This window comes from Pipistrellus hanaki (genome assembly GCF_964339955.1).
Source record: "Pipistrellus hanaki genome assembly, chromosome: 11".
Taxonomy (NCBI): Eukaryota; Metazoa; Chordata; class Mammalia; order Chiroptera; family Vespertilionidae; genus Pipistrellus; species Pipistrellus hanaki.
In genome coordinates this window covers 24892595-24915044 of record NC_140513.1, presented here as the reverse complement: position 1 = coordinate 24915044, position 22450 = coordinate 24892595, and the positions used below count along the sequence as shown (strand labels likewise).

Here is a 22450-nt window from a genome sequence, read left to right as displayed (position 1 = left end):
CAGGGATCAGGATCTTGCTAATTCTTTTTTATTTTGTTAATCCTTACTGGGAGGATATTTTTCCATTGGTTTTTAGAGAGAGTGGGAGGAGGAGACACAGAGAGAGAGAAACATTGATGTGAAAGAGGCATCGATTGGTTGCTTCTCATGGAGATAGAGCTTGGGACAGAAGTACATGCCCTTGCCTGTAATTGAACATGGGACCCTTCAGTCCAAGGGCTGATACTGTATTTACTGAGCCAAACTGGCTAGGGCAATCTCGCTAATTCTTGAGAAAACTCATTTCATCTCAGATCACTAGGAACACCAAGGAGATCTAGCCTTAGCCCAAGCTGAAGTCCCCATCTCTGGCATTACCCCCATTAATCCTGACTCTGCTTCCCAGAATTATGTGGAATATATCTCTTCCACATGATAGCCTGTTGGCTGTTTGTGAACCATGATCCCACAGGCCATTGTCAAACAAACATTCTCTGATTTTTCAAAGAGTTGGCTTTAATCTCTTTACCATCCTAGTCTCCTATGAAAAAGTGCTAAAAACGTGATGCTCAGACATAAAACGAACCAGATTAATGTCCATATTTAATCCCGCATCTAGAAGGGTTCTGGAATCTGGAGAAGGGGCTATGCATAAATTAATAAAGAGTCCAGAAACAAAATAATGTTGAAAGGCATATAAGGGGAAAGGGGCAGAGGAACCTGGCTAAAGAAGCCAGGTTTTCCTTGTCTCAGGACCCCTTGCTTTTTATTAACACAAATTGTCCTAAGGCAAGATAGAGATATACACATCAAAGGCCAGGGTTAGTCAGAGTCCATTGTGAGATTGGCTGTTCAAGTGTTTGGCCAACAGGAGGCAATAGCATGTAGATTAAGATTCCCTGAGCTGTCTGGAAGCAAATAGTCAATTTAATACAACCTTTTCAGGTTTGGGGAAATGCCTTTAGCCATTCCCAGCAGGCGATAACATATGTGACTCAGCCCTTGTTGAGTCCCAAAGTTCTATCAACCTTTCGATGAAACTCTTGCAATTATGATACGCTGGAATTGGCTTCCGGAACATATCCTAGCATTGCCAGTTCATTTACTCCCATTAAGGGCCTGATGAGGCAAAACAGTATCCTGTGGACTCAGTTGGATGTCATTTTCTATACTTTATGATCAGTCAATGTGTTGTCAGGATACTAGAATCTACACTCTTGACCCTCCATACTAAATCTCACAGAAATATGAGGTGGTTTTGTGTCCTTGGGAAAAAGACATTAAAATAATAGATATTATAAAAGACTTTTTACAATAACAAAAAGGTAAACATTCCAGTAGAAAAATAAGGGGAAACCAAAAGTAGGAAAGTAGCAAAAAAATAAATGCAAATGGCCGTAGTGAATGAAACATGTACAGATGTATTAATTATTAAATAATTTCAAAACAGTAATGAGCTCAAATTTGGAAAGATGTCCATGATATATTCACAGGTTAAAAACTTCAAGGTGCAGACCACTGAGTATAGCATGATTCTATTTTTGTGGACTAAATACTTTAATATATATACTCTGGGTCTCTACAGATTTAGGGCAAATGGTGTGAATATCCACCGAACAGCAGTAATCTCTGAGGGACTGTATTGGATGCTTAAAATATGATGCTTATTTTCTATAATTTTTAAAAAAATATATTTTATTGATTTTTTACAGAGAGGAAGGGAGAGAAATAGAGAGCTAGAAACATCGATGAGAGAGAAACATCGACCAGCTGCTTTTTGCACACCCCCTACCAGGGATGTGCCCACAGCCAATGTACATGCCCTTGACCGGAATCGAACCTGGGACCTTTCAGTCTGCAGACCGACACTCTACCACTGAACCAAACCGGTTTCGACTTATTTTCTATAATTTTTAATTCATATAATTTTTAAATATATTTAGGACTGTATTGGATGCTTAAAATATGATGCTTATTTTCTATAATTTTTAATTTATATAATTTTTAAATATATATATTTAAACCAATAATTAGGTGTTATGTTCCATCCAATAAGCAAATATGTTTAAATTGTAATATCTAGAGTTTATGAGAATGTGGCTACATGGGATGATACTCCAACCAACTGAGCCCTTTTTGTACTGTTTTTAACAGAATTGGTATCAGTGTTGTACCGGCTGCTTCAAAAGAACTTGGCAGCGTTCCTTCTTCATGCTCTAGAATAGCTAAAATAGCATTTGGGGGGAAATAAACCAAGTTGGCTAAAAGCAACATTATCCTGGATTGGATCCTAGAACATAAAAGGATCATTAGTGGGGGAAAGGGGGAAGAGGAGAGAGAATGGTGAAATCTGAATAAAGTCTATATTTTAGTCAATATTATTGGACCAATTTTAATTTCTTACTTTTGACAAAGGTACAATGATTACGTAAGATGTTAACATTAGGGAAAACTTAAGGGTATACATGGGAACTCTCTGTATTATCTTTGAAACTTTCTATACATCTAAAATTATGCTAAAATAGGTTTATATTTAAAATAAAACAAAAAATTATCAGGAATAAGGTGCATTTTATAGATTTAAAATTCACCTTTTAACCTGTCTACGCCTGGGACTTTTTTTGGAGAAGGGGGAGGTAGCTCTTTAACAACTTTCTCTTCTATGGTAATTGTTTATTTAGATTTTCTATTCTTTTAGGGTCGTTTTGTATTTTCCTGGAAAACCATCTGTGTCATCCAGGTTTTCAAACGTCTTTGTGTATTATTAAGTAACTTACAATTCCTTTAGTATTTTCTCTGTTTCCTGGTTATTTCCCAGTGTCATATCTTATTTTGTGTGATTATTTATTGGGTGGTAAAATTAACTTGGTGATCTGAGACCAGTATTTTAAGTGAAATAGACTAGAATAGAAAAAATATAAACACGTATTGTTTTATGAACTGGAATCTCAACGCATGTATTGTTTTTCTTGGTAATCTGACAATACCTAATTATCAAAGTACAAGTGCATGTAACTTTTGGCCTAGCAAATCAATATTTGGGAACTTCTCCAGGTATATAATTGCATACATGCAGAAATGATATATTACAATATTACTTGAAATAGCAAAAAACTGGCAGTAACCCAAATGTCTACCAAGAGAGGGCTACCTTTAAATTACAGCACACTCATATAACTTAATACTCAGTAGTTGTCAGAGAGAATGAAGAAGGATTCTGTGTATTGATGTGGAGAGAGACCACGATCATGCTATATTCTAAGGAGAAGAAAGCCTGGTGCCGAACAATGTGTGTGGTGTACTACGTGTGCCATGTTAAAAGGAGGAAATATATTGGCCGAAACCGGTTTGGCTCAGTGGTAGAGCGTCGGTCTGCGGACTGAAAGGTCCCAGGTTCGATTCCAGTCAGGGGCATGTACGTTGGTTGCGGGCACATCCCCAGTGGGGGGTGTGCAGGAGGCAGCTGGTCAATGGTTCTCTCTCATCGACATTTCTAGCTCTCTATCCCTCTCTCTTCCTCTCTGTAAAAAATCAATAAAATATATTTTAAAAATAAATAAAATAAAATAAAAGGAGGAAATATAAAACCTGTATTTGCTTGAAGAGGCATAAAGAACGTCTGGGACGACACATAGAGAAGGAGAGCAGTGATTCCATATGGGTGTGGGAGCCGGGTGGATGAAGACAGGTGTTAAGGGTAGCAGAGAGATCTCTCACCGTACTTCTTATTAAACTGTGGTAAAAGCACGTAACATGGATATCTACCCTCTTAACAAACTGCTAAGTGCACAGGGCAGTAACTGTATATCCTTTTACCGTCTCTAGGGTTTGAATCATGCCAATGAGTCACCTATTCAGAAATTAAATGTACAACACTGAGCAAACGAAGCAGCACTCGGAAGAACAGGCCTGAGGCTGGCAGAACTGAGCTGCACAGTCGGGGTGCACACACAGTCGGGGTGCACACACAGTCGGGGGACGGGGGCAGTGTCACGCAGTAAGGCCACAGTCACAGCTGGAGAAGCCTTCTCTATTTTATTCCCTCATCTTTCGGTTGAACTGTTTGCATGTTTACCAGGAGCCTGAGGCCTCCTCGGGGCCCGGGGCTCCTGGCAGTTCACTCTGTGGTCCTGAGCGCCTGTGTGTGCCCATCGCAGCCGGAGGGAGGGCCCTCGCTGTTTGGTGAGCGTGTCTCTAAGCGGGCAAATCCAGGAAGCACCAGAGGGACCTGTCCGAAGCCTCTCCTAAGTGTGTCGGCTAGCTCCTTAAGACCACTCTCCTCCCGTCCAGGTAAATGGAAGAGCTGGAGACGCGGAAAGCACACCGAATAGAACAAATGGTGGCGAGATGGCTTCGGCGCTCCCGGGACAGCTCTGCCCGGTAAGGCTCCTGGGCTGGCAGTGATTTCTGCCTGGAACGCTTTGGTGTCCCCGGGGGAGGAGGTTAGGCCGGTCTTGGCAGCGCCTGGGGATCGCGGTCTCCGCCTCGCTCTGTTCCCACACCACGTGGAGGGAGAGGTGTACACGGTCAGCAGTTTTGCTGGAGCGCCTTCCTCTCTGTCCTCTCCCACCACCTCCTCCCCCCCAACGCTTCCCTCTGCGGCCCTCAAACGTGCACCCCCAGACACAGACACACTCACACCGAACTCACTCACACCTGTACACACAGACACACGGACACACCAACACACTCACCCACACACGCACACATATGTGCACTCCGGAATACCCACGCTCACATACACACTTTTGTAAACACACACTCACCCACGCTCTCTCCCTCTCTGCCTCGCACGCACCCCCTGTCTTCTTACTTGAGGTGAGGACCAGACCATCTGCTGTTGACACTCCTCCCCAGCCTTTGTTTCTGGCAGCTGTCCCTTCCTCGCAGTCCCAGTTTCAATCTAAACAAAATAAAATGAAATCAAATACAGATCTGATTTGACTGCTGCAAGAGAACTTAAAATATGTCCTGTTGCAAAGTGTTCCTTTTCCATCTCCGATTTCCCTTCTGGCCCTGCCGCGGAGATGAAATATCACGTGTCGGGTGTTTCTGAGCCACATTCTTCCGGAGGAGCTGGGAACGGCCGGCCGTGGTGCCGCTGAGCAGTGAACCTTGCTCAGGGCTGCCCTGCCCTGCGGCCACGGGCTCTGGTCCTCACGCATGGCGATGCGATAGGCTGGCAGTGTTAGCCCATTTCATAGACGAAACAGCCGAGGCTCAGAGGGGGACTTGTTCAGGACCTTCACCAACCCCCCTTCCCCTATTCAGACAACCCTGACGGGTCTTCATGTCTTATAGGATGAGTTTAAACATTTTAGGTTTGACATTCAAGGTTCTCCATGATCAATCCACTATCCTTTACAGCTGTTTGTCTTGTTGCTCTGCTTCATTCACAGCAACCTCCAGCTCACAGTGACCTACTCACGATTCCCTTATTGTGACCACCCCACCTTCTCTTCCACCCCTTCGTTTGACCCGAACTTCTTGTCACATCCCTTCCTCCCATCTCCATGTGCCCAGAACCCACCTACAGTGCAAGGTCTGGCTAACGTGCTGTGTCTTCCATGAAGCGGTCCCGGCCCACAGTCAAAATTAATTTCCCCCACAGAGCCCCGTAGTATTTGATTTGTAGAATTGTCGATGTGCTTCAGCTGGTGTGTTCAAGCATATCCCCTTTCTTTTATTCTAGATTGTAAGCTCTATGAGGGCAGGGAAAGTATCAGCCCCATCTCATCGCCCAGAGCCGTGGTGGGCAAACTTCTGCTCGAGAGCCACATGCGGCTCTTTGGCCCCTCGAGTGTGGCTCTTCCACAAAACACCACAGCCTGGTCGAGTCTATTTTTGAAGACGTGGCGTTAGAAGAAGTTTAAGTTTAAAATATTTGGCTCTCAAAAGGAATTTCAATCACTGTACTGTTGATGTTTGGCTCTGTTGACTAATGAGTTTGCAGACCACTGGCCCAGAGGATTGCAAGTGGGTTAAGTAGGGCTTGATGAACAAATGGGAAAACTGCTAGGCCCATTGTTTCCGAAAGTGGGTTTGCAAATCCTAGTGTCAGGCTGCTCCTTAAGAAAGGTCAGGTCTGTTTGGGAAGTGATACAGCCTATCTCCCACTCCAACCCACCCCTACTTAGTGATTCATTTTAACACATTAAAGGGTCCGAGAACTCCTGCAGGAAAGAGATTTTGCATAACTTTAACTTGATGTTGCCTAAATATTTGACGTTGAAACTCTCTAGCATCCAGCTTCTCTCACAGAATATAAATAAAAGGTAACATTGACCTCTAGGAAGTTAACATGTTTAGTGTCTATATAGAATTGTACAATCACCAGAATCTAGTTTTAGAATTTTTATTTTAGAACTCTGACTTTCAGTAACCAAAAAGAAACTCCGAACCCACTAACAGTCATTCTCAACTTGCCATTCCCTCAGCTCTCAGGTAACTGCTCATCTACTTTCTATCCCTATAGCATCTCCTGCTCTGGATATTTCACATTAAATGGAATCATATAATATGTGGTCTTTTGTGACTAGCTTCTTTGACTTAGCGTGTGTTCAGGGTTCATCCATATAACAGCATGTATCAGTATTTCATTCCTTTTTATTGCCAAATAACATTTCGTTATGGAATATTTACTTTGTTCATCCATCAGTTAATGTACACTTGGGTTGTTTACACTTTGGGGCAATTATGAATAATGCTGCTATGAACATTTGTCAGTAACTTTTTGTTTAAACATGTTTTAATTTCTCTGGGGTAAATATTTAAGAGTAGAACAACTAGGTCATAGAGAAACTCAATGTTTAACCTTTTGAGGAATTGCCATACTGTTTTCCAAAGCAGCTATGCCATTTTACATTCACACCAGCTGAATAGCATGGTTTCAATGTCTCCACATCTTTGCCAACACTTGTCTTTTTTATTGTAGCAGTCCTGGTGGGTGTCAAGTGGCATCTCCTTGTGTTTTTATTTTTTTATTTTTTATTTTTTATTGATTTTTTTTTTACAGAGAGAAAGGGAGAGGGATAGAGAGCTAGAAACATGGATGAGAGAGAAACATCGACCAGCTGCCTTCTGCACACCTCCTATTGGAGATGTGCCCGCAACCAATGTACATGCCCTTGACTGGAACCGAACCTGGAACCTTTTAGTCCGCAGACTGACGTTCTATTCACTGAGCCAAACCAGTTCCAGCTCTCCTTGTGGTTTTGACCTGTATTTTCCCGATGGCTAATGATACTGAGCATCTTTCCACGTGTCTAGGAAGTTTTGTTTGCCAAGTGCTTGAGAAAGAGAAGGAAAAGAGGGACAGGTTCATAGCACTGTCCATGGAAGACAATTTCTGTGTTTCCGGGATAAACCACAAGTAGCCTTATTTAAATTGCTTCTCATCTCTAATCCTGCACCTTCAACACAGTATGGGTTTTTAGTGTCCTAGGACTACATGATGAGCAAGAACTGAAAAGCTGCCCTGGCTCAGTTGGTTGGGACATTGTCCCCATACACCAAAAGGTGGCGGGTTCAATTCCCAGTCAGGGCACATACCTAGGTTTTGGGTTCTATGCCTGGTCGAAGCATGTATTGGAGGCAACCAATCTCTCTCTCTCTCTCTCTCTCTCTCTCTCTCTCTCTCTCTCTCTCTCTCTCTTATTAGTGAACATGTCCTTGGGTAAAGATTAAAAAAAAATTTTTTTTTTAAGAACTGAAAAGCTAAGTTTGGGGGTGGATAATTGCCATTTTTGCAATTTCCCTGGAATTTGGTAATAAGTTTGGTAGAAAAAATGGTAAACCAATTAGAAATAGGATTTACATTTGAATACAAAAATTGACTCTGAGTTTCCTGATAGCCAGGGCAAGAAATTTAAAATTACCTTGAAACTTTTTTTTTAAAGTCCAGAAAAAGGAAACAGTTCATCTGCAGCCATATATGTTTGCACGTGTCTTGTAGCAATCCTGTTGTTGTTTCAGGCTTTAACAATCTCCCATTCTTTCAGATGGTTGTACTTTACTTGTAATTGCCATTTCCCCCCATGAATTTTAGACCTTATGTCAGGGTATAATTGAATCCTCTGGGAACAAATTAGTTGAAAATGACTGTGTTCATTTCCAAAACTCACTAAACAAATTGATAACTTTTATCAGCCTGGGTAATGTTAGAACTTTAGAATGCATCCAAAAACGGTGCTTTTCTGGGGAAGAATGTCAACTTCCAAAGTTGCTTTGATTGCTTAAATTTAAAATTAATTTTGAGGGGAAGGCTATTTATTAGTCAAATTCAGATGGTGGTACTCAATTTGAATGAGAGACTATTTGGGGGGTTAGCTATTTCTGAAAGAGCACTGATATGGTAAATATTATTTTTATATTGAAATGTGAAGTTACGTAATGAGAGAGTAGTCATCTTCATATCTGATACAAAATTATTCAGATGCAAAATTATTCAGATATGATGAAGATGACTACTCTCTCATTACGTAACATCACATTCCAATGTAAAAATAACATTGACTGTATCAGTGCTGTTTTAGAAGTAGCTAACCCCCCACATTGTCTCTGTGACATGTTTTGAATTTCTCTATAAACAGTGCGATGCAGACTACTTAGCAAAAGCTGCAGCATAGTGACTAAATCATAAACTAATTTGAAAGCATTTTGCTTTGAATTTCATTGTCATCTTAACAGCTTTCTATAACTGTAGAAGTGATAAAATGAGAGTTATAGTATACTTACTTCCTTAATTATACCAATTTTTCCTCTCCTGCAAAAATTTTGTTTTTTATGTAGTTAAATGGTATTTTCTTTACAATTTCTTGGCTTGATTCTAAGCTTAGAAAATCATCATCCAATAATTAATTAAATTAGGTTAATATTTGAACTTAATAGTTAAAATATTTTCTATTTAATTATTTTATATGGAGTTTATTTTAGTATAGACTAGGAGATGAAGATCTAATTTGATTTATTCCAAAGTAGCAAGTAGTTTGACTTACCATTAACTGTGAGTGGATCTTTCCTTTCTGTGCTGATGTATGACCCCTTTTTTATCATCAAGGAAATCCCTGTGTCTGTGAGTGGTAGACTGGATCTCTTTCTAGGCTAGTTCTTCTGTTCCATTGATCTAATAGCCTGGTATCACACACCCATATTAAACTAATTTACATTTATTATCTATTAAATGAGACTTTTATTACTCTTTGCTTTTAGCTTTTTGCTTTTACATGCCTATTTTTCCACGTGAACTTTAGAATATATTATTAAAAACAATTCAGCATAAGATTTACTGAATTTTCTTATGCTTAATCTGGAAATGTTAGTTTTATAGATTGAGATTATAAAGAAACCAAGAGCTTAATGCAACTTGATATCTTCTTGGTGCTTGGTTTTATCCTCAGGTTCTGAATAAGATGATTTCTTTCATCTTGAGTCCTATTACGAATGAACACACATGCCTGTGCACATGAGCACACAAACAGCCATACGTGTGCACACACATGTACCGTGGCAACTTAGTGTCTCTGCCCTTGCTATTTGTTTCCAGATTGACCTTCTCAATACCACCATTGTCTGTTTGCTGATTATAGGGATGGCCTTATTTGACTTTCTAGTATCCTAATAATGGTACCAATTTTTATTGCATTTGGACCCATGGGCAAAGTGGAAAGATTCAAGGAGATAGGCTGAGAGGCTCCTGCACTGCATGTGCAGAGTTGCCATTGTCTCCCGAATCCCCTTTTAAAAGTAATAACGGGATGATTTCTCCTCCTCTCAACTGTAGGCCTTTGCCTGATAGCACTGTACTCACAATGCATACGGTCGGTGATCCCCTCGGAACTGTCACGGCCACAGCATAGTACCACATTTCTTTCTGGTAGAGGGTGCTGCTACCCCTATTTATTCTCTCCTTGAATAAACTTTAGATTGCCAGACTTCAGTTTTTAAATCACTTACGCTGAACATACTATAGATAGAGTGTTTAAACAGAGATTCGAAATAGTTTCTCCACATTCTGCTGGTACTCAAAGATGAATTCTTTATTGTTACAACATAGAGGTAAAATATAAAAAGCATATTAAAAAGCTAGAGAGTATTTGAAGCATAATCTGGTATTTTTCCTTTTTTGTTTTATTGATCAGCTCAATATGAACTGATAGCCCATAAAATATGGAGTTGGTCTACAGGAGACTATTTTCATGATAAATTTAACATTTTTTTTTTCTGGTTCTACCTTAGGCTAGATTCCATTATAGGACAGGAATTCCATTAGTGTAACCACAGGTCTTATTTCAGTTCCAATGTAATATCAGAGGAATGATTTTGGATTTATGATTTGAAACTATTAGATAGCATCAAAATTGATCCTATTTAACCATGTGATAAATTGGTGTGTTCTTTTTTTTTTTTCTCTCCTGTTCTCCAAACATTTATCAAGCCTTACTCTATGCCTAGCATTGAATCAGCACATAGGACAAGAAAGACCATTTTTGCTCTACGAACTATATCAAACAAGAGACTTCACACTGGTCATTGCAAATAGTTGTACATTTCAAAAAGGGAAGCACAGTTTCCACGGGCATTTTCAGCAGGGGGGTGCGGGGTGGGGGGCAGCAGGCATAGGTTTTTGGGTAACCAGTCCTTAGTTTGACATTTATAAAGTGCATCAGAAGAAACTTTTGCTAAAGAGACCGTTTTCTTCAGCTCCCCGTCAGATATAGAATTTTATTTTATTTTATTTTTTTGTGAGGAGAGGCCATGGTTTGGTCATGTTCTTTAAGCAATCCCTTTCCAAACAAAAGCTGAAACGTGGCCTTCAGGGAAAATGTCACATCCAGACTTTGGGCCAAAGCTCCTGGCAGTGTCTAGGGATTGGTCAACACAGTGGGGGTTCGTTTGTCTCCTATTGTTGAGGAGAGCCTCCTTCCAAATGGACAAGTCCGATAAGCCTACCCACTGGGAAAGCATCAAAATGGATTCTATTTATAACCAGGTGATGAGGTTTGTTTTCTCCTTCTGTTCTCCAAACCTTTACCAAGCCTTACGCTATGCCTCGCATTGAATTCAGGACCTGGGACGAGAAAGACATAGTTTTTGCCATATGAACTGTAGTTGAACAAGAGACTTCACACTGGTCATTACAAGTATGTTGTACAGTTTCCATGGGCGTGTTCAGCAGCGGCAGGGGGTGGAGGGAGCAGATTTTTCTGCCAAAACCAGAGGACAGAGTAGGAGTTGGGCAGGTAAATGCCTGGCCAGGTGTGTTGGGGGGATCTGTAGAGAGTGTGCATGTTGGGGAGGGGTGGATTCTAGGCAGAGGGAAGAGCTTGTGCAAAGGCCAATGCACTTGAGGAACTCCAGGGAGACTAGCTTGGAATCCAGCATAACTTCGTCCAATTACTTGTGTCGCCCTCTATTGCATCAGCTCATTCAGACTGACTACCCCCTGATACTCATTCAACTAACCTGTTTTGTTGTTGTTTTTCCAACTAACCTGTTTTTAATGAATTTGTTGAATGCTTCTTGTGGTTGTGTTTTTATCGTGCAGCTTCACCAAACTTATGTTTTTAGCACTAGCAACTCTCTGTTGGTCATTTTCTAGGTGTATATCATCATCTGTTTAAAGACAAAAAAAAAAAGTGGTCCTTTTCCATTTCCTCTGCTTATTGTGCCTCGTACTGTTTTTCCTTCTGTGAACACTATTACAAGCATTCCTCCCGCTACTTGAAATAGGAGTAGCGTCTGAGGCATCCTTCCTGTTTCTTTTTTAAAGGAATATAGGTGTTGATTTTTGGCTTTCAGTGTACTATGTTATTCGTTATATTTAGAAGGACCCTTTCATAGCTTTAAGGCATTTTTTTAAAAAAATCAGGAATAGCTACGGGTTTTATTCTGTACAAATTTTCACAGCTTTCTATTTCTTCCCTCTCATTAGGTCTATCTGCTGACACTCCTCAGTACTACCCCTGTGCTCACCTAGGAGAAATCTTCTCTTTGTTTTAAGCTGTGTGAGTCAGGTCGCCCTCTATTCAGTCAGCCTACGCCTGCTGTCCAAGGAGCTCCCGGATGGAGAATGTGCAGGAGGCTCTGCCCTTGGACTTGTCCCATGCCGTTTTGGCTCCACGAGACTGTTTTTCCTGTTTCCTGGTCCTTGTTGAAATAGGAGATCATGATAAATGACAGAGAGGGATTCCCAGCTAAGTGGGGTCCTATTGCATTAGTCAGAGTTCCTGACAGGGCTGGGGAAATGGATGAGAATGAAGGATGGACCTTAACTGCAGAGGCCCGAGGAGCTGTTCCTTCTCCATCTTTCTGTAGTTTATAGTGGCAATAAACACCTCACCCCATCACAATTGGACCTTCCCCAGAAAGAACCACGGACTCGTAGAAGGAGAAAAATCATTTGCTACAATCCAGTAAACCGTCGTTTGTAACGCACTTTGTGGTTTTGAGAGATAGAAAACACAATTTTCAACTGACACCTGACTTTAGGTATATAGAGAGCACATATGCTTTTAAAAATTAATATGGAGAAAGTCTTCATTGTCGGGGGCTTCATATCGGAAATGCTGTCCTCTCCACATTCCTGGGCCACGGAGGCCGAGGAGAGAGCAGCTGCTCCGTAACCCAGTTACAAAGTTGAAAGGGGAGCAAAATCCATCAAAAAGCAAAACAGGTGAAAGAATCACCAGAGACACGGTGTGAAGTAGGTAGGCATCATCAGACACCCAAACCAAACAGCTCCTCAGTCCTGCGTGCGGTCCATGTGTTTCCTCCCTGTGCCTCCGCTCAGGCGGTGCCTTCTGCTTTGAATGCCTGACCATTCACCCACCCACTCCCCCACCCGCCCGCTCAGCAGCAGGTACTATGCCAGGATCTGGGCCGTGAGGGTAGACCCTCAACATCTTTCAAACATCCCCTCTTCCAGGAGGCAAATGCTTCCCTGATTCCTTATCCCTCCTTATCCCCACCACGTTAAAGCTGCTCTCCCCTCTGAGCGCCCAGAGCAGTTCAAGACACGGTGCTCCTCAGTGTATCTCCAGGTGTTTGTGTCTTATCTCTGTCCAGGGAGTGCTGTCCACTCAGCTCTGCATCGTCCTCCTCCCGGATGCGAGGGCTGACCCGGCGTGTAGCCACCCCTTAGGACCCCCTGTCTCTCTCTCTCTTTATATTCTCCTTCTCTTCCAGGGCTAAAGTTGCTGCAGCTGATGGGTCCCCTGGGATCCCAACCCAGACCCTCATCCCTGTGAGACACACAGTAAAAATAGACAAAGACGCCCTCCTGCAGGACTATGGATTTCATATTTCCGAGAGCCTTCCCCTCACAGTGGTGGCCGTCACACCAGGTAGGCGCCGGCTGGGAAATTGGAAAGGAGTTTGGCTTCCTGGGGGCAGAAAAGCCCTGGTTCTCTTCCCGCCTCTCTATCCTGTAACACAATGCAGAAAATGCTTCCCCAGGAAGCTAGAAAGGGCACGTCCAATTCTGGCCTAATTCTGACCTGATTCTCTCTCGGGCGTTTGCACCTTCCTCTGGTGCTGGGAAGGAGGGGAGAAGCCTCAAGTGCACTTGCTGATCTGAACCCCTGACTCCCGCTGGCCTCAAGCAGGGGGCTCTGCCCACCCTCCGCTCCCCGGCCAGTCTCAGGGGCGGGGGCAGTATTTGGATGCACCAGTGCTCCTCTTTGAACCCTCCAGGCTGGGGACAGTTTCTGGTCCGACCGTAATAGAAATTATTGATTTCTCTTCACTCGAGTCTTCATAAAATACAGGCTGTACCACGGTGAAGAGGAGCAGGCTGGAAATGTTGACTGTTTGCTTTCGCACTCCAGCTGTGTGTTGATGTGAGATCTGGCGTTAGCTAAAACCTGTTCATTGCGGTTCACACATGCACAGTTCTTTAGAAATGAATGTAGTAGACTTACTGGCCGGCTCCGTTGATCAGGGAGTCCTGCTGGTCGTCTCTCCAAGGACAGTCTCCCGTCATCCCTTGAAGATGATGGGTGGCAGGGACACCATCCATGATTTGTAAACGGGAAAACGGAGATCCGCCTGGGCCTGAGGCTGTCCGGGGGATCAGGGTGGGGGAGGGGTGAGCCAGTGCCCTGGGGGCTGGACCAGGCTGCCATTCGGGTGTGGGTGCTCCAGGGCCAGCCTCAGTTACCCCTTTTCTGTCTAACAGGGGGCTGTGCTCACGGCAAGCTTTTCCCCGGCGATCAGATCCTCCAGGTGAACAACGAGCCGGTGGAAGACCTCTCCTATGAGCGAGCAGTGGATATTCTGAGGTACAAAATGTCTTCCGTCACCCAAAGTCGCACGGATTGTCACAGAGCAGCGGCGGATGAGAGGGATGATGTCCGTAGGACCCTGCATCCTGTAGAGGGGCAACAACAGCTTCACTTTAGAATTCCATTTTGTTTACAATCGACTCTCTTTCATCTGCCGACTGAAGCAATTGAGAGGCACAGGGTGCTATTTGTCAAACCTTCACTATGGCCACGACACTGTGCTGGATACTGCGGGGAATGTAAAGATGAATAATACATAGGCCCTACCCTTTAAGAATTTGTAGGGTTGTAGTAGATGCCAATGATTGGACTGAATTGATCCCCAGTCTCTCTGTTCTTCTTTAACCCTTTTGATACCTCTTCTTAAATGTTATTGCAGACACAGCCTGATTGGTGTATATGTACTTCCATTGATACGGCACCTACCACCTTCTACCTGGTGTCACTGAGATTTGTGGAAATGCCTCACTTTCCGCCTACACACGATCTCCTTGAGACCAGGCACACAGGGGGTGCTCAGCTGAACGAGTGGCTATGTTGGCACTGCGTTTTCCGATATAGCAACCTAAAATACCTGCGTTGCTGCTATGTTCTCTCTTAGAAAAAAAAATTTGAACATAAACCTAGCTAATGGTCACAGCAACTGGATGAATTCATCATCATTACAGACTAAATTAAGTCTACGTGACTTAATTCAGTGGCTGTAGGCATAGACTAGGCGGTAGAGGCAGGTATCTGAAGATCCCCTCAAGGGGCACGCTGTTCATTCCCTTGCAGATCACTGCTTTCCTCAGTGTCCTTCTCAATTTTCCTGAGCCAAAGAGGCTGAGGAGAGAGCAGCTGCTCTGTAATTCTGCCAGTCTTTTTTACCACACACACACACACACACACACACACACACACACACACATCACCCAGAGTAACAAAATTTTTTTGTGTGTTTTTATTTTCAGGGAAGCTGAAGATTCTCTTTCAATAACAGTTGTTCGCTGCATGTCGGTAAGTCTCTTTCTATGTCCTGTGTGTTAGTTTCCCCCTTCTCATTCCCCTGTGAGATATCCCTCAGAGGATAAACAGGGGAGACGGATCGTCCATGCACCCGTGTTGTGGAGGAAACAGGTGTGGGTCCAGGCTTCACGCACTCGACGTCCAGCTGAGGAGACAGGCCTGTGATTACACAGAGTGGAACGAAGGAAAGGGCACCAAGCGAGGGGTCTCAAGACAGACGTGAGTGGAATGACTTCAGGCAAGTCATTTCATTTTAGATGTAGTTTTGGTAAAACAGTGGTGAGGACAGTAACGGCCATGCCAATGGGTTGTTCGGAGGGCCAGACGAGGTGTTGGACGTGAAAGTATTTTATCAGCTCTGAGGTCCACCACAGGCCAAGGCGTGGCGTCGATGATGCCCAGGGAGGAAACAGCCATCCTGAACTAGCTCATCAAGGGGCCCTTCCTGTGTGACATGAGGGGAGAGTATATAACAGATTATAAGAGAACACCTCCAAGGAGGAAACATTGAAATAGAATTCTCATTCTGAGAGACTTTGGCCACATAAAGACAAAAAATAAATAGGGGCATAGAGAACTTTAATAATGTATTTAATGATCTAATATAATTGACCACATACCAGGCTACCAAGAACACTCAACAAATTCCCCAAATAAGGAACTCTATAGTTTCTTTTTCCAGAATACAATACAATAGAAATAAATAATAGTCAAAAACTAATTCAAACTATCAACCCATTTGGAAATAAAAATGCTATGTCCTATGTAAAGATGGAGTCAAATAGAAAAGCAAAACTACCATTATATAGGGTGTCCCAAAAAATGTATACACACACACTTTGAATAATTGTAAAGGCAGTGTTTATGAAAATACATTTCACTTTCAAAACTGAGCTATCAGCTGTTAAAGTGTGCAAGCATTTTTTGGGACAGCCTATAGGCTAGTTAGAAAATAATTAAAAATTAGATTTCTTCTTCTTATAATTTATATGCAGCTGAAACTATACTCAGAGTAGAATTAATAAATAGCCTTAAATAATTTTATTTAATAAGGATGTAGGTCAAATAAGTATTCAGTGAAAGAAGCTGAGCCCAGACAGTATGGCTCAGTGATTGAGTGTCAACCCATGAACCAGGAGGTCACATGCCCAGGTTGCAGGCTTAATCCCCAGTGTGGGATGTGCAAGAGGTGACTAATTGATGATTCTCTCTCATCATTAATGTTTCTATCTCTCTCTCCCTATCTTTTCCACTCTGAAATCAATAAAAATATAGGGGGGAAAAGTAGTTGAAAGAAAAGACAAATAAAACAAACATAAAGCAGAATAAAGAAAATTATAAAAATTTAAATTTAAATGATGCACTAGAAAACAGAAAAATTGTAAAGTTAATAAATAAATCCAAGGGCTAGTTCTTTAAGGGAGACTGTAAGAAAATGGGAAAACTTAAGGGAAAAGAAACATGTGGGTCCTGTCTGAAGAAAACTAAAATATTACTGAAGGATGGTTTAAAAATTATTTTCTATAAAAGGAGATACATACCCTGTTCCTTGATGGGAAGATTATTATTAATACATTGGCTTTTCTCATATTAATGTACTGTATAATGAAAGCTAATCACAATAAATGGCTGTGCAGGTGTTAAGAGGTTCTTTTTATTTAGCTGATTATCATCTCAATAGAGAGTATCTTAATCTTAATTAGGTGGTTATTTTTCTTCTCTATTTCCAAGAAATGAAAGTGAAAAAATAACTCTTGTAAAGTAAGGAGAGAGGGAAACGGCATATAGTTACATCCTTTAAAAAATCAAAAATACAGGGAGAGGAAAACATATTCCACCACCACTCCTGAGACTCCTACAGGGGTCCCAGAAAAGGGGAGTGTGACTGCTGTGCTCAGCAGGTCCTGCAAGGAACCCTGAAATTACCTTTGCCGGCGCCCCGCGGTGCCTCCCAGAAATGCTCTGAACATTGTCTAGCCTCCTCCTCTCAGCAGAGCTTTTTCGATCATAAGACAAATGATCATATGTCTTGCTTTAGCAAGGAACGCTCCTCTTTGGCAGAGTAGATTCTTAGGGCCCTCAAATAACTTTAAATTGATTAGGAATGGTAAGATCGGAAGTTGATATGCCAGTTACTGCTTCTCTAGTGCATAGAATGTTACGGGGGAAAATGTTTTGGTTCAATCGTGTAGATCTGCATTTATGTGAGTTATTTATATATTGTAATAATATTAACACTAATATTTAATGTCTGATTTATTTTTTTACCAAAAAAAAAAATCCTACAAGGCAGAAAAATTTGTAAGCCCCTTCCCCTCTTTTACAAATGAGAACATTGGGGCTTCACACGCCCATGGACTCATGTGAAGAAATCAATGGAGCTAGGTTATTCTCCAGGTAGTTAGACTCCAGAACCCGCAGTCATTAGCACTATGCGCTTCTACCTCCTAAAACCATGCCGTTGTCATAAAATGACATTGGCAAACCCAGGGCAGGGTGGCGGGCGGAATTGCATAAAGATAAAGACATATTTTCCAACTTGTCCCTCCAGTTCCCTTTTAAGCATTAACTCTTAGTTCTGCAAAAACATGCACATAGAGTTTTCATCAGCTTAGGTCTGCTTCTCTCTGATGGATTAATTTAGAACCCAGGGAGAACTTAGAATAATGGCCTTTAAATGGTCTTAGCCTTTAAATGGTCTCTTTTTAATAGCCGACGGCTCAAGTGGGTGGCTTGAGATGCCGAGGTAACAGGTAGCCGAGTTGACACTAAGGTGTGAGTTGGGCTTTCATGACAGGGAGCATGTTTTTTCAAAGCAGCTAGTTTCATGGTTGGATGATCCCTCATGGAAGAGAAGCCCTTCTTCCCTGTGTCTCCCACCACCTAGTCCTGGCTCAGAGCAAGTCAGCCTTGTATGACGTAGCTCTTCAAAGGTTTGGAAGCGTGGCTATCTCTTCCCCAATCATTTCTTCGTTATATGGTATGTTTCTCTGAGTTCTCACTCCTCTGATAACTTTCTGGACAGATTCCAGTTTTGTGGTGACCCTCCCAAATGATGGCACCCAGAAAGGAATGGCACCATCTACGGTCAACCTTTATGAGTACCGCAGGGAACAGGGGGTGAAGTTCCAGCATGTACCAAGAATACTAGTGAAGCTCAAGATTGGGTTAACATTTCAGCAGGCCCCATCATGTTCTTGGCTTGGGTGAAACTTGTGGTTGACCCAAAACTGAGTTGCTTTTCCAATGAATAGCTTCTCAGCCCGTCCCCCACCCCCCATCATATATTCTGCAATTGATATTTTTGATCCTCAGTGCCACACTTCGCATTGCTTTGGCCTACTGTTCTGGCATGCCGATATTTTACAGTCAGGGAGTTGTGGCTTATTTGTACAGTCATCAGCTAGAATCATTCTCCCTTCCTGTCAAGGGACCTCTTCCCAAGTCTCCTCCCCTTCTTCCATTCTCCAGCCGGTGGGTTTTCTTTATCCTGATCCAGCTCTGGCTCTGACTCTTGCAGGATTGCTTTCCCGAGGGTGAGAAAGAATAGCAGTTGCCTCCACAGACTCCTTTTCTTTCTGCATCTCTCCTGGTTCTGCCCCTAATTTCTCATTCCCTTGAGATTTTAAGGTGGTGATGGTTGATCCCTCTCTATTCTTTGTTCTCTTCAACTCTTGACAGCCCTGCCCGCCTCCACCCTCTTATATTTGTTCTTGATGATTGCCTGGCCTTTGACCCATAGCTGCCCCTGGTCCTCAGATTCCGTTATACCCTTTTTTAAATTCCTAGTTTCTTTACCTTTCCTCCCAATTTTTTTTCTGTCTGAGATCTGATGACACCTTGCAGCTCCATGTCATTCACAGGCTTGGGAAGTCCCATTTCTCTGACTTCATCTAAGGCGTTGCTCAACATTGACAAAGATTGAGCCAAAGGGAGCTTGAGTTGCTTCATTAGAAATCAGAATAAGTTTGCGGATAAGTCAGCTAGCTTTGAATCCACCTAATGGCTCTGCATCTGGCCTTCTCCACAGGGGGATTATAGGAGAACTTATCAAATATTTTGCAAGAATGGAGGAATACTACTGTGTCCACAGGACCCTGGCCTACTAATCTGGAATCCTATCCTCAAAAGAAACATGACCTTGATTAGCTCTGACTTGTTTTTGGTAACTCCATGTTGGTTTTTAACGATCAATGTCTGAAAGCTCTCTGACCATCTCTTGTCTTGGATTTTGCCAAGAATTAACAAGCTTACTAATATGTGTTTTTCTTGAATCTTCCATATTCATTTTCTGGGAAATTTGATACTTAACCATTTTTAGTTTCTTAATATTTCTTCCATTTCTGTTCTGTGGATGATGCTGATCGATGCATTTAATAGGTCCATCAGCCCCTTATAGTCACTGGGATAGGAGTCTTGAATATATTCAAAGCAGTGTGGTAGTCTCATTGCTAATTTTGGGTTGTAATTTTCTTTCCTTTATCCCTTCTATCTCTTCTGATTTGAAAATCATTCTGTTTGAAAAACAAAGCAAATAAAGGTTAAGTAATTTCTTCAGTTGAGGGTGTACCTCTTCTCTGGAAATATTGCTATTTCCCCCTTAGCATCTATGGAACTTAAAAAAACAAAACAAAACAAAAACACACAACAAACTCTATATTCAAATTACTGAATCATAGTCATGAACTCTGTCACACCAAAGTTCTCGTTGCCCTGAGATATTATTCATCTGCTTGCATTAATACTTCAGGGCCATGCGCTCTCTTCCTGTGTTTATGGCGTTGGTCTATTGACATCTGAGCCTTGTTTCCAGCAGTTTCCCCGACTGCTGTTCCCTGTCTCTTCCCTCAGCTACACAGAATGTGGTCCAGAGCTCCATCCTGGGACTCTGTCATGTGTAAACATTCTAGAGGCTGTCCTAGAGGATTTTCCAGGCGAAGGAAATGGGATTTCAGGCTGGGAAATAGCATATCATGATTTCACCCAAGAAGATCACATCCTATTGGTCTAGATCATGTAAGTTGCTGTTTATCGTAAGTGTTACAATTCAGTCTGATATGGTCTAAGACAAAGGCTTCACCACATACTCATACCAACCTATGAGGACTTTTTACCTCTGGGGATAATAGATACCAACCAAAAGATGAGAAAAGCAGAGAGGGCCAAGGGTAAATCACAGGGGTGAGAGCTTCAGGGAACCCTGGAGGTGGTCTGTCTGGTCCAACTCCCCCCATTGTGCTGGAGGGGAGACTGGAGGCCAAAGACGGTCAACACAGAGTTATTTTATTTTGTCTTGTTTTACACACAAACACACACACACAGTCACAGTCACACCAAACTGGTTTTCTTCCTTAAGAATTTGTGTTTGAGCCCAAACCGGTTTAGCTCAGGGGATAGAGCATTGGCCTGTGGACTGAAAGGTTCCAGTTCGATTCCGGTCAAGGGCATGTACCTTGGTTGGTTGTGGGCACATCCCCGGTGGGGGGTGTGCAGGAGGCAGCTGATTGGTGTTTCTAACTCTATCTCTCTCCCTTCCTCTCTGCAAAAAAATCAATGAAAAATATATTTTTTTTAAAAAGAATTTGTGTTAGAGATAGTTCTCACCACTGCTGAGTAGCAGAGCTTGAATTGTGATTGAGGTCCCCTTATTCACAGGCCAGTTCTCTTGCTCTTCATCAGACCATAGTCGTTTCTGTATTGAATAGTTGACCATTCTCAGACACATAAGAACATTGTGTGCATTAGGGTCCCTAGATTTTATGAAAGGAAAACTCGAATGGAATGCCATCCTCCTGTACGGGGGTTCATTGAATCCTCAGCAGTTGTCAGGGTTTTTGTTTTTAAGAACGAGAAGATGTGCGTGGCTTTTATGAAAGTCCTGCTCTGAGATGTGTCATGCTCCTGTTTTGCAGGGAGTCCCCAAGTCCTCCTTCCTGACGGAGGAGAAGAGAGCCCGGCTGAAGACCAACCCGGTGAAGGTGCACTTCGCTGAGGAAGTGCTGGTCAGCGCCCAGAGCCAGGTGCGTCGGGGGAGGGCACGGGAGTGCTCTGCGCGGGCTGTGAGCTGCCTGCTGGCCCCCAGCGGCCCAAGACTCCGGAGTCCCACAGCCTGGAGAGGATGCAGAGGAAGCCTTCGAGAATGGCGTTCCTTAGGTGACCCTGAAAGTATGGGGTGATGGTTGAGATGAATGATGGAGGCAGAGAACAACCCTCTGCCCTTTGGTGATGCTTCCCTACAGGGAATACTGTAGTGAAACGGGGGTGCGGGGGGAGTGGGTGGAGAGGGAAGTGGTGTCTCAAGGGTTTCACTCCAGCCTCACCAGGCACAGTTTGGGACAGTGTACATGCTTGTCATCTGACTTCTTAAACTGCATCCCCTAAGGATGGCAGCCCGCAGTGAGGGGTCAGCTGATGCTTCTGGCGCAATGCTATCCGTGTGCCCCACCGTCTCTCGTGTCTCACGGCCCTTGTGGCTCTGTCCTGAACACACCGCGCCCGTCTCTGTGGCACGGGCCTCGCCCATTGGAGGATCTCCAGATGCAGGAATCACCCGCGGCATGAGGAGGAGGGGAGGGAGAACCCTGTCCTCCGCACCAGGCAGGGCCGGAGGCAGGAAGGGCTGGTTTCATCCCTCCCCTGTGTTTCCCAGGGAAACTCTCTGCTGTGCATGCCCAACGTGCTCAAGCTGTACCTGGAGAACGGACAGACCAAAGCTTTCAAGTTCGAAGCGGACACCACTGTGAAGGTATTAAGGGTAAACTTGAATCTCTTGCCCAGCAAGACTTTGCTGGCTCCTAGGACCCCCCGCATCTTGCCCTGCGGCTGCCTTGGTGGCCTCACAACCACCAGAGTCTGGGCACCTACACGACGCCAAGCACCGTGTTATCTGGTTCAGCTGCGCAGCCACCCAGCCGGATCTCAGCACCATCTTTCAGGGGCGGAAATCGGGGCTCAGAGAGGTGAAGGGACTCCTTTCACCCTTAACCACTTCCCTGCCTGTTGTATGTGACTCTCCCACTTGCCACCCAAAAGACAAAGCAGCTAAAAACCCAGATGAGCCGAAACCGGTTTGACTCAGTGGATAGAGCGTTGGCCTGCAGACGGAAAGGTCCCAGGTTCGATTCTGGTCAAGGGCATGTACATTGGTTTCGGGCACGTCCCCAGTAGGGGGTGTGCAGAGG

At 43.3% G+C, this 22450-nt stretch overlaps 1 protein-coding gene across 3 annotated transcripts in view; it reads left to right on the top strand.

Moving 5' to 3' along the window:
• Positions 1-22450, top strand: part of FRMPD1 (FERM and PDZ domain containing 1) — a 62245-nt gene that overhangs the window by 23050 nt on the left and 16745 nt on the right. For all 3 annotated transcript variants that reach the window (XM_084898693.1, XM_084898694.1, XM_084898695.1), the window contains exons 2-7: positions 4270-4359; positions 13165-13322; positions 14156-14258; positions 15215-15260; positions 21182-21289; positions 21919-22014. In XM_084898693.1, coding sequence (XP_084754819.1) covers positions 4274-4359; positions 13165-13322; positions 14156-14258; positions 15215-15260; positions 21182-21289; positions 21919-22014 — 597 coding nt within the window. In that variant the 5' untranslated portion in view covers positions 4270-4273. The remainder of the gene's footprint in view (positions 1-4269; positions 4360-13164; positions 13323-14155; positions 14259-15214; positions 15261-21181; positions 21290-21918; positions 22015-22450) is intronic.